The 12,281-nt window shown below is 40.7% G+C and overlaps 1 protein-coding gene across 1 annotated transcript in view; it reads right to left on the bottom strand.

Annotated features, from left to right (window-relative positions):
* The window catches only part of LOC133131067 (growth arrest-specific protein 2-like), a 51,090-nt gene extending 49,439 nt beyond the window's left edge, over nt 1-1,651 (bottom strand). Inside the window, exon 1 of the mRNA XM_061246177.1 lies at nt 1,535-1,651. Within this exon, the coding sequence (XP_061102161.1) occupies nt 1,535-1,600 (66 nt within the window). The 5' untranslated portion in view covers nt 1,601-1,651. The remainder of the gene's footprint in view (nt 1-1,534) is intronic.
* Nucleotides 1,652-12,281: the final 10,630 nt, after the last annotated feature.

The raw sequence follows: 12,281 nt of genomic DNA, 5'->3' as shown, positions 1-12,281 counted from the left end.
GTCAAGGAAACTCACTGATCTGTGCAACCACAATCACATTCCACATCTACAAAAAAAGACTCCACAAGGAAGACAAGTAAAAATATCCATTGACCAGTCTAGTTTTTCAATTTCTCTATCAACTCAGGTTTAATATTTTGGGGAAGGTAAATTAATTTGTTTTTGAATGAGGAGTTTCATAAACATCTAAATACGAATTTAATAAAACATTTCACTCATGCAAAAAAAAAATTTATATTAACGTAGGATGGATGCAGGTAATGTGGGACACTTTGGTTTTTGAGTCTGGTCCCAAATTAAATAGAACTACTGTAATAATATATTTATTTTTTACATAACTTTTACTTCCAGATGCAACACAAAGAAATGTTTTATAAAGTAGAAGGCTAATTTGCTTGTTGCCTTGCATGAGAACAGACAGTCATACACTAATTTCCATACTTTGACAATGGAGATGTCATTTTGCCTTTGGAGCCAGAACATATATCCCTCTGTGTCTGGGGGCTGTCTCTATTAATGGATTTGATGCTCCGTATTTTAAAAGATTTCCAACACGTGCAAACAGCAGGAGAGAGCACATTTTTGCGTGCTAACACTTGCGTTGTTACATGATACACGCAATACATATACTTCTCTCATTTGCAGGAAAATGAATCCGATCACTTTGAAATGCACTCACTTTCTAGGGTGGTTGAAAACCGTTCAAGTATATGCCATTGTCTGCGGTAAGGCATACATTCTTTTTAGAATAATTCAATTGCTGCTGTGTAACTATTTTATATAACTATTTTTGCTCCATTTAAAAGAAACCACAAGGGTGCACCACTTTTACGACAGAGTGGAATGAACTCAACTTAAGAATGAATTTTCATAAATGGATTCCTGACAAATGATGCAAACTGAGATGCAACAGGCCACCCAAACGTCAATCATTAAAGGAAGGAAAACAGATTTTATTTTTCTAAAAACCTTTTGTTTAGGCTGTGTATTGCTAAAAGAACTGTTCTCTTAGATACCAGAAAAAGTTGAGCTACGACTAAACCAAAACATTTAAGTAGCGCCGATGCTCAATTCATCCTTTGATAAGTTACAGTTCCAACATAGTTCATACATTGGTGCATAAAACCGTTAGGCTAAGTGCATATAAATAACATCTAAAACTTCAGTAATAACCTAACGTTCTTTCAACGTGCATTCCACTTGAAATAATGATGATATCAAATTCTATATTCGGATTTTATTGCCCTTTTTACTGTCCCTTTGTATCCATAGAGTAGGCTAATACTGATGTTCTTCAGTTTTATAAGTGGTTATGGGCAAGTCCGCTTCATGAATGTAATACCAACCGACCAATTGCTGCAATAAACTTACATAACAAACTTACACAACCTACATGATTTATATTTCTTGAAAAGCTGAGATTGAAAATGTACATAATCAGAACAATATGTGGCTAAGTTTAAGATCCAGCCAGTACAGTAGCCACAATCTATGCAATCACTCGTTATATTTGCACTGCTGTTTTCGCGCTCACCCTGTGAAAGAAACGCGTCGTGGAGCAATGCAATTCCCCGATTCCTCCGCTGTCCAGACTCTTCATGCGAGTGCATCGAAGTGTCTGTGTTGTCCCGGACGATGGCGAGCGTAGAGGGTAGGTCAGACATCTCAGGTCCCGTACAATCTGACGGCTGCACGGAGGATCATGACAATGTGCGTACAGTAGCCTTCTGTTGACAGGAAGTTAACTGGCAACACTACCCTTTCTTCCCCTCTTATTCCACTCGCTTTCACTGCTCAAAAGAGAGAAGAAAAACTATCCGTCACACCCCAAACAGCCAGCAGAAACACACTCGCTCCAGTTAGCATCACTGTTAGATTAATGCTGGAAATTGAATTTGCGTATGCTCCCAAATAATATTATTAGCTATAGATTAACGGGTCTACATGTAAAATACCAGAAGCAAAGGTTTTTTCTCCCTTCAAGTCCGCCTTTTTAAATATTCCAATACTCTATGTAATTGTTTCCGTGAAAATGTTTTTTTCTTCTTTTTTTTTCCTTTTTTTCATATGCAAAACAGAATGAACCTCGAGTACCTCCGCTCTGCCTATAGGCAAAACAAAAAACTTGTCCGACAACATGTCTACTTTTAAATAAAGATGTTGAATTGCGCTCGGTCTGTTTCAGTCTGTGGGAGATAACCTGCGGTGTTTCGAACAGAACCTCCGTTCAATGATAGCCTAGTTTTTCGCCTGAAGAATGTGGTTTATGATTATGGCTGTGTGTTGACTGTCCCAGACATGAAAGCACTTTGATTCGTGTGAATTGAGCCAATAATTATAGAGAAAACAAATAACTACACAACGTCCCTGTATTCGGAAGAACGTTTTAGCTCACGATGTTCCGAACAGCACATGAAGCACAGTTACCTTAATCTTAACGTTAATTAAAAACTGATAACGTCTTTAAAAAACGCTATGTGCACGTGAGTGAACAATTTTACAGTTAACATGTTAGCCATCCCAGCTCGTAGTCTGTCGTTAGCAACACCTTCCCCACCACACATGGGAGCACCATTACATTGCCTCTGTAGGCCTATGCTGAGACGGATCGTGTATGTGACTTGTCCCAAGTTTTTATATCAACGGAAGAAATTAGACTTTACATACACAAAAACCAAAGCAGATCTGGAAGTAGGCCTAATTTATTTCGGCATTAAAGTTGCAATCGACGGAACATTGTGAGCGAATTTGGTATTCCGAATACGGTGAGTCTACGTTAGTTATGATTTACAATTTGTGTTCACCCGACTCCTGGCGAGCAATTTAATCCACTTGATGATTAACTTCCATTGACTCCATAGAGTGTTCACGGCATCATCCTTTTGATAGCCTATGTCAGTTTTTAACACGATCCTTTTCAATGTCAGATATTTTCAAACTCGTAGTCCTACCTTTTCGGTTTTGGACATCTGCTAGTGGCCTGCGACTCTTTTCAACATGTGACATTTGCTATTCTAACACGTTTAGGCTCCAGGCAGAGGTCCAGTTCAAATGCCTACACAGAAGGTCTGACATCTCGTCATCGCAATTCCACACAAAAAAAGCAGACGTCATGTTACTGTATGTAGTGCCACAAATGTACTGCAACTACTGTGAAGTAATACTGTAGTTTAACTGTAGGTAAGTGCAGTTAAAGTCCAGCGCAAGAGTTCTGTAATAAAAAAGCAAGTGTGTACTCCTGCCGCTACTACAGCATAATACCGCTGTAATAATGCAATAGGTACAATCATAACAACTATACAGTTGAACTACAGTTATTTTTGGTACAGGTAGATTTAGTAGCAATTTCAAGCAAACAGTGGTCAGAATCACGCCTCGTCTGAAACAACGTCTGCTCTTCCATGTCAGTTAGGAACGTGTTGGAAATGACCATGTACCGTTGACATGAAATCAATGGAAGAGCAGACATCACGTAAGGCGAAAATTGCTCAATTTGATCAGATTGAGTCACACATTCAGTGATTACCCAGGCAATAGTTTTGGCGCTTTCCTCTTGTGTTCAGAATCGCAATCTTGCCACATCAGACGTGATGTCTGCCTTTTTTTTAAGATGACACAATAGACACGATGTGCTTGCAATTGCAATTGCAAGTGTTTGCTCGGAATTACAACCACGCGGACGTCTAGCATGATGTGTGATTCAGGGCAGTTGTCACGATCATAATAGTTTGCCAAGAATTGCCAATACGTGACGCATGCTACGTGTAGGCTGATGCACAGGTCAGGTGACACATTTGCTGATCACTTACGCAATGATTCTGGCACTTACCGCCCCCTAGCTAGGTGTAGCCTAGCAGCTACATTGCTTATTGCTACTACTGCTATGGGCCTAGAATTTGATTTGTGTCAAAAAGTATGGAACGAAACAGATAGGTTGCGTCAGAAATCACTTACTATTTAGGCTGTTAAAATAGTATGTCCGATACCATAGCTGTATGAAAGAGTGTACTAAAGCTACCTGGATTACAGACTCCATTCAGTGAAATATGAAAGTGTGCTAACACTGGACACTATTCTGGCATGTCTATCCTACAGTGCATGGCCACCTCTGAAGGAAGAAGCGATCGATCTTACTGAGGTGCCAAGTGAATATCACAACCTCCGCTTGGTGTTCAGCTGCTCCTGAGCCTGCCTATGACTGCCCTGTCGATCTGCTTCCGGGAACCTCGCCCCCGAGAGGTCACCTGCATTATCTCTCTGCTCCCAAGACCAAAGCCATGGACAGATACCTAGCCGAATCATTGGCAGCTGGACCCGGATTCTTCTTTATGGGCCAAAAGGACAGTTTATTACACCCCTGCATTGACTATTGATCCTACCGCAAATTATCTGCTTTCTGCACCTTACAAGGCTGCAATGTCTTCACTAAATTAAACCTTTGCAATGCCTATCACTAGGTGCAGATCCAGGAGGATGATGAGTGGAAGACAGCCTTCAGTATCCAAAACGGGCACTATGAGTACCTGGCGATAGTCAATGAGGTGCTCCAGGACATAGTGTCCAAGTTTCTATATGTGTACCTAGAGGACCTTCTCTAGGTACACATCATGTGTCATGTGCACCACGTCATCCAGTGACTCCTGAAGAATCAGCTGTACCTTAAAGGTGAGAAGTGTGAGTTCCCCCACAACCCTAACAATATCTAGCCGGGCCGCAGGAGGAAGCACTGGCTGTGGACCTCCCTCCAGCCTTCAGTGCTGGGGTTCATCGTAGCACACGATGGACTCTCAGAAGGTGAGAGTGGTCCAAGAATGGTCAGAGCCCAACAGCTACAAACAGCTCTGGTGCTTCCTTGAGTTCGGTAGTTTCTATAGGCATTTAATCCTCAACTACAGCTCTGTGGCAGCTTTTCTCACTACCCTCACTTCCACAAAAATGCCTTTTCGCTGGACCCTGGAGGCCGGCTCTGCCTTCAAGGGATCTTAAGCACCCCTGCACCTGTCCTGTCCCTGCCTGATCCTAGTAAGCCGTTTGTGGAGGTAGATGCATCGTGCATTGGACCTGCATCGGAGGGGAAAACAGTAGTTCTTTCTATCGTGGAAAAATTCTCCAAGGCAAAACGCTTTGTGGCGTTGCCCACTACCAAGGAAACAGCCGAGCTTCTTGTTCTGCACGTTTTCCGCCTCTATGGCCTCCCCCAGGAGGTAGTGTCTGACGGGACCCCAGTTATGCACTCTGATTGGAGCCACGCCCAACTTGTCTTCCTGGTTTCACCCAGAGGCCAATGGGCAGACCGAACACCTGAACCAGGAGCTAGGACAGGGGCTGCACTGCCTGGCTGAAGGGACCCCTACCACTTGGTCTACCCTCACGTCTTGTGTTTCTGTCCCATAGTTTGTTTCTGTGTACTCACCCTGTTCTATGTATCCGCATTGTTTAATGTTCCGTTTCATGTTTTAACATAACATTTGACAAAACAAGTTCAGAATTTCACACAACAGTAGTAACACAAAAAGTATGTTGAATATTAACCCTTTTTTGAGAGCGCAGTAAAATGTTCATCATTAACTATTACAGAGTACATATGGGCCCTATTGTACTCATGTGCTCTGTTAGAGTTAACACAGGGCATTTTACTGGATGAAGGGGAACATAGTCACCACCCGTGTACACCCACAATTTAAGGAGAATATACCCTAGACACAGAAGACCTCAAAGTGTCAGTTTCCCCTGGATCCCAGGAGGAACACCACAGAGAGCATAACCTTTTGTGTGTAACCTTTGCTTTGTGACAAAATGCAGCATCGCACAAAGACTGGCCTGAGAGTGGGTCTTTATGTCTTCATGTTCCCCCCCCTCGGAAGATGATTGAAATACTATAAGCACATTTATCTTGTGTGTGGCCCCCTCTGATACGTAGCAGGCCCTCCTTCCTACAGAGTGAATAGACAGCGTTTTACAATCCAATTACAGAATACAACTATTAAACTTATTCCAAGGGACGTTGGTATATACAGCCAGAATCAAAGACTAAAATGATGGTAGAGATCTTCTGATTCCCAGTCAATTACAGATGCACTGTATGTCTGTTTCAACAAGAAAGATCCCAGAGTCTTCTAACAGGCCACCACTCCCTCCCTCCTTCCCGCAGTTGTTAACAATGTCAGCTGGTTAGCTGGTTCATGTTCCGCAATCCCCAGCCTTATTGGAGGACATCGAGCAGAACCACCCACCCCCCAAGTTTCATTAATTTTTTGTTTGTGGCTGGGTAGCCAGAACTAGAGGGGCGGAAACAATTGATTTACGCTGGCCACTGTCAGGTCTCCATCAATCACGGGGTCTCTGAGGCGACAACATGGCCCTCTACTTAGCAAAGGCTGCAGTGTCCCAGCTGGGGCCCCATCGGTGCCCCTCGGTCCCTGGGGACCAACCTTGCATCTCAATAAAACCCATCAAACATCGCTTGCTAGCTTGATTCCTTTTTTTACAGCATTCATCATTTTCTACTCTTCTGCTGTGCAGTTTTTGCTTTGTTGTGATCCCTCAGTGCAATGTTCATGTTGCAGGTGTCTCCAGTCTTTACCTGGGCTCGTTTACAACTACATTCAGTGCACTGTGTGCCCACACCTTTCCTCTGGCCACAACAGTGTGAATGAACATGTGTATGATTTTTTTAAAGATATTTTGTCACTGAGAAAATCCAGATAATCAAATTGTGCTTAGATTGACTCGATTATTTTTGCAATCACCAAGCTTTCATTAGTCCTTCTGTGGCTAACCAAATGAAACATGATGGCTTTATTCTGATCTTAGGGTGTGTGGAAAGATATTAGATTTATTGAATTTAATCAGCTCAAGAACATACTTATGGTTGCAGCTTTATACTTCTTTGCAGAGTGTATATATATACATATATATGTATATATATATATATATATATATATATATATATATATATATATATATATAACAACATTGTGATTCAGTTGAAAGCTTGCACCCTTTTTTCAGGTTGGTCGTGGTTGATTTTCAAACGAAAGTAATTGATGGCTCTTTCCTCTTTCCTATTCCCCTTGCTTTGAGCTTCTCTGTCTTCATTAACTCTGGCAATAAAAAGAAATTACACGTGACTGTCTGAAACAATATGGGGCATATATACATATACAGGTACACCATATGGGTCAATGCGCAGGATAGAGACAGATGGTAGCATCGGCCGTTGCCCGGGTAACTAAAGGCATTAAGTTCACAGACTCCGCCTCTGTGAGCCTCCAAAATTGGGCCCTGGGGACCCTAGAACCAGCTAGAACCCTACATCAGCTGCACCTAGCCTTGCTGCGAAGAGGATGGATGTCAAATCAGGATGGATGTGTGGCACCAGGATGGGATCTGGGCTGATACCATTATATGCCTGCTGATTCGTAATGCATACTATTCTATATCTGAGAAAATCCACTGAACAGCTAATATTAACTGACTTGAAGTTAGAAAATTCAGCATTTTGTCAATTTCATCAGAATGTCAAAACAATTGACCAGTTTGCAGTGTGACTAGTCATTTTTAGAATGCATTTTATACTGAAGATAACATTGCAAGATAAGAGAAAATTACTATAGGTAGCCTATAAAATAAATACAAATAGTTCATTATTGATCAGAGACCCAGTATCCAATTAGAGTAGGCTATTTCAGCTCAAAAGAACCGACATTAACAGACGATTAACAGGCGACGGATGGAGGTAGGGATTGCAGTTAAATTTGAATTGGTATGTCAGTGTCAGGACTGAGTGCGTAAAGGAAATGTGTCACTTAAATTATCAGTGCGTTATTGGTGCAATTGCATGGTCGGATTAGCACGCGACTTCCCAGTCTGGCTGTTACGTGTCGCGCTTTATAACAGATGTAGCCTAGCAAAAGTAGCACGCCTTCATAGACTACATTATTTCTGAAATTGGTTTTTCAAATCTAAAGAAAACCATGTGTGGAGTGTTGGTAACGAATAGGCAACAGAAATAGGCCAACAGATCTTCCAAAACAGTCTAACCGTGACTTGTGACTCGAATCTTTGTGAAAAACTTGTGAAAACGCAAGTATCATTCTTCTCTTCGGATAGCCCATTGCCACATGTGAGACTTTCTCTTCCACCTCTTGGCGTCTCAGTAGTTTGGCTATTTGTTATTTTATTGTTGTACGTCGCTCTGGATAAGAGCGTCTGCCAAATGCCAATAATGTAATGTAATGTATTAAAACTAAACCAGGCTACATATCGGCTACCTTTAGCTATTTAATGAAGAACACATCAGTGTCCATGACACTTCTAGGTCTATCCTATTTAAACATATTCTAACAAACTGGATCAGATGACACCTTTTTGACAGACATGTTATCATGATAGTTAAGGCGTTTTTTGTTTAGCAACAAAGGTTTCCATTATGAAATCGTGTAAATATTTTTTGAGTGTGGTTGGGGCTGTGTCGGAAGCAAGGATAGTTCTTGTACAGCCGCTGATTTGTCTTAGATATATGCCTCATTAGGGAGATAATCTGTTTTTTGATGGAATCCTTTCGCCCACAGCACCTGTACTGCGGTACCTTTGATCTTAAGCAGTGCGGCGCTTAGTCTACATTATATGTTTATCTTGGCTATTCAGTCTGACTTACATTACATTGACTATTTCCCCGTCTCACTTAACCTACAACTAAAGCCGTAAACTGCATCAGCATCGTGTAGCCTGGCCAACGCCAAAACAAAAAACTGATAAAAATCGGCTATTAAATGCGTTCTAAAATGTAGGCCTCCATACATTTGGTGTTGCCACATTGCTCATTTTTTTGTCAATGAAAAAGCATGTACTGTACAGATTCATTCGTTTTCGGTCCAACACGATCAATTTGATACATGAGCGATATTAAAATCATCAATGTATTTGATTCATACATAGGCAGTGGGCCTACCACAGGCTACTAGTTAAAAGCTTTCGACGTAGAGCATGGTATTCTCTTTCACCTTTTGTATGTATGTATTATTATTGGAAATAATATTGTAATAATTTGATTAATTAGTGTGGAGTAATAAAGCAAATCCAAAATAAAATGCTTTTGATGGAGCGGACTGCAGAACTGACAACCGATACTAAAACTAAACACCAGAGGGCGACGAGGACCTTGTCAACCTTGAATGTGAGAACACGGGCGAGCTCATCCAAAACGGGTTAAAAGGTATTCGTGATGAAAAATGACACGTGATCTTGTTTGAATAATTAAACATTTCCTATCTTATACAGAAATCGTGAATTCCTCATATTATCTTAAAATAGACCCGCATTAAATCAAGTTATCGAGATTTCGATAGAACCATATTTTACGTCTCCCTGCAAAAGACTGAAAATGGAATCATGCTATTCTGCTGCTGGAATCGTTGACTGAGCAGAAAGATAAATCCAACAGGAATTTATATTAATATATATATTAAAAACGTCGGCGTTTGTCAGATGATAAAATATGTTGGTTAAATGGCATATTCACAATTTGAAGTTTGAAATGATGCTACAATAAAAAGTAATACATCATTTAGTACGAAAGGGAAAATAATATTTTAGATATATTTGTCATGTTGTGAAAATGCTTTTTTTTCCAATACAGTTAAGTCTCACATTTGCAATCAATCTGAAAATATATGTGACTTTTCAGCTGTGATAAAATGTTTTAGGCAGTTTCAAATGTCATAATAGTATTGGTTTTCCTTCATCTGCATTTGGGAATATAATCTGGCAAAGGGGGAAAAATCAATTGCATCCTGCACACACTGTGTAATATGGACAAAAAAACAGGCTATACGATTATCAAAAAAAAAAAAATCTTAGTACTTGTAGTAACAGATCGAGGCCAAATGAAACATGATCTGGAATTGGTGGAGGTGCTCCATAGTACATCTTGATCTGAGAAATTGGCCAGGATCAACCCAAATCCACACCAATCGGGGGGGACAGTTATCACAGAGAGCCTGTGTAATATTTTTCCTTTCCCCCAGGAATAATAAAACGTTGACTGAAATGATGGTCTACGTAGTCTTTTTCAAGAGTCTAATGTAGGAGAAAATGTTTTATTGTGATAATTTTGACAAATGAAGTTCGCCTAGCTATAATACACAAACGATAATATTATAATCATTCATATGTCATTATACATTACATTCATTAGGCAGATGTTCCTATCCAGAGTGGCTTACGATGTAGAAAATGAGTGTGTACCTGATTTACGTGATCGACAGTGCAAGACCTGGCCACACCAGACAAGAGCGAGGAACATCACTAAAGCACTAATGCAAACTGTAATTGCTAATGCTAATCAGTTACAAAAATCCACAAATCCTGAACACATACAAATGGCCTTAGCTCCATAATGAGTCCAAAGAATAAACAAATGGAGTCTGAAGAGGCTGGTCTCTGTCAGAAGACAGCCAACAATCGTGCTGTTCTGACCACTGTGGGAAGCCGGTTTCAGACAGGTTTAAGGACTAGTTGCCTCAAGGTGGCAGAATGGAGAGATCTGCCCAGGATCGGATTTGAAATTTAAAGACCACTGCATACATCCAACAAGATCAATGGATTAATCAAGAAAAATCAGCAGAACTCTGAGGTTGCAGATCCCTGGCATAAAACAGTTTCTTCTACTTTTGAATGTCAAATCTTTTAAATGTGTAGGAATCAGTCATGTCATAAATCATATTGTGGGTTTATCTGAAATATAATTCTCAGAAGAATACATGGCTCAACCTGTCTGGTAGAATATAGGTAAATACAACTCTTTTCAGACCATTCAGACCCAGTTTTACACCAAGCTGAAAATTGTATTGCTTGTGCAATTACACCAGAAGCTTTTGCAAGGCAAAAACAGAGGACAGACAGAGCGGAGTAGTTGGCTGCCATGGTCTGATCACGTGACTGCAGCTGACAAATGTTGGTCACAGATTATAAATACAGTGGGGTGCAAAAATTAAAGAAGATAAATGGAACAGGCAAGTCAAGGCAAGGCAAGGTCTGGAAGTCCAAGAAATATTTCAGATAGAATGGCCTGAGACCTGGTGAGAAATGCTCATAAGAACCCACACATCTCTGCAAAAGAGCTGCAAAAAAGTCTATCTGTTCACAGGACAACAATACAACGTAATTTAAACAATAAAGACCTACATGGCAGAGTTGCCAGAAAGAACGAGCACAACACAAAATTGAGCATCTGAGAGATTGGGTATTCCAGCAAGACAACGATCCAAAGTATGAAGTACCTCCACTAAAGATTGATGAAGGTTTTGGAATAGCCACCACAGTCTCGAGACTTGAATATTATAGAAAATCTGTGGGGAGATTTCAAACATGACATACATACAAAGAGACCAAAGAATATTTCTGAGCTAGAGGTGTTCTGCCAGGAAGAATGGGGAAAGATTAGAGAATTGAGAGACTACATGAGACTTTCTGAAAGGCTGCAGGAAGCTGTTATAGTTGCCTGAGGAGGAGTTACAAAGTACTAACTGACAGCGTTCCCAGGGCTTTTTATTATTATTATTTTGAAACTGTAATTTTAAGCAAGTAATCTTGCTTAAAATTTGAAGAAATGTGTCATGTTTGAAGTTGTACCATTTAGAGGTCAGGTTCGCTTCTGTTCACTTAGATATTAATTGTAAAACGCTTTTCTACCAGGGGTGCCCAAATATTTGCACACTACTGTAAGTGTACACAGATGAGTTCCCTGATTTGGCTAAAACATGCGGGAGTTCTGTATTTCGGAAGTGCAAGGTGTGATGCTTTACCGTGAGGTGGTAGGTATACCGGCCATTACATAAGAGGGCTCATTAATGAAAGCTGTGCTTGAACCTACTGGAACTGTTCTACTGGAACTGTTCGTGAAGACATCAGTTGAATGGTGAAAGCGATGGCTGATTCAAATGGATCAGAAAATGAATGACGAGGCACTGGGAACACTGGGAACTGGTCGCATGGCTAACTGGTTAGAGAGTGAGTGTACGTGCGGTTTGGCTGGATCATTTGGCTGGATCATTTCTTTCTGCTGCAGTTCCATTGGAGGCTGTTTAATGAGATCACTGGGAGGTTGAAGCAGCAGTTGGGTGAAATCTAATTAGCACATGATGAAGTGCCTGAGATTGCTGTGTTATTGCAGTCCACTAGTTTGACTCCATTGTCAGCTTTGATCTGATAACCAAATTAGGAACAAAGCGTGTTGACAGATGGGATGGGCGTATGAGAGAAATGTCATGTATTTAGAC

This window comes from Conger conger, chromosome 6 (genome assembly GCF_963514075.1).
Source record: "Conger conger chromosome 6, fConCon1.1, whole genome shotgun sequence".
Taxonomy (NCBI): Eukaryota; Metazoa; Chordata; class Actinopteri; order Anguilliformes; family Congridae; genus Conger; species Conger conger.
Note: the sequence above shows the minus strand (reverse complement) of the source record. Positions and strands in the feature narration are given on the sequence as shown.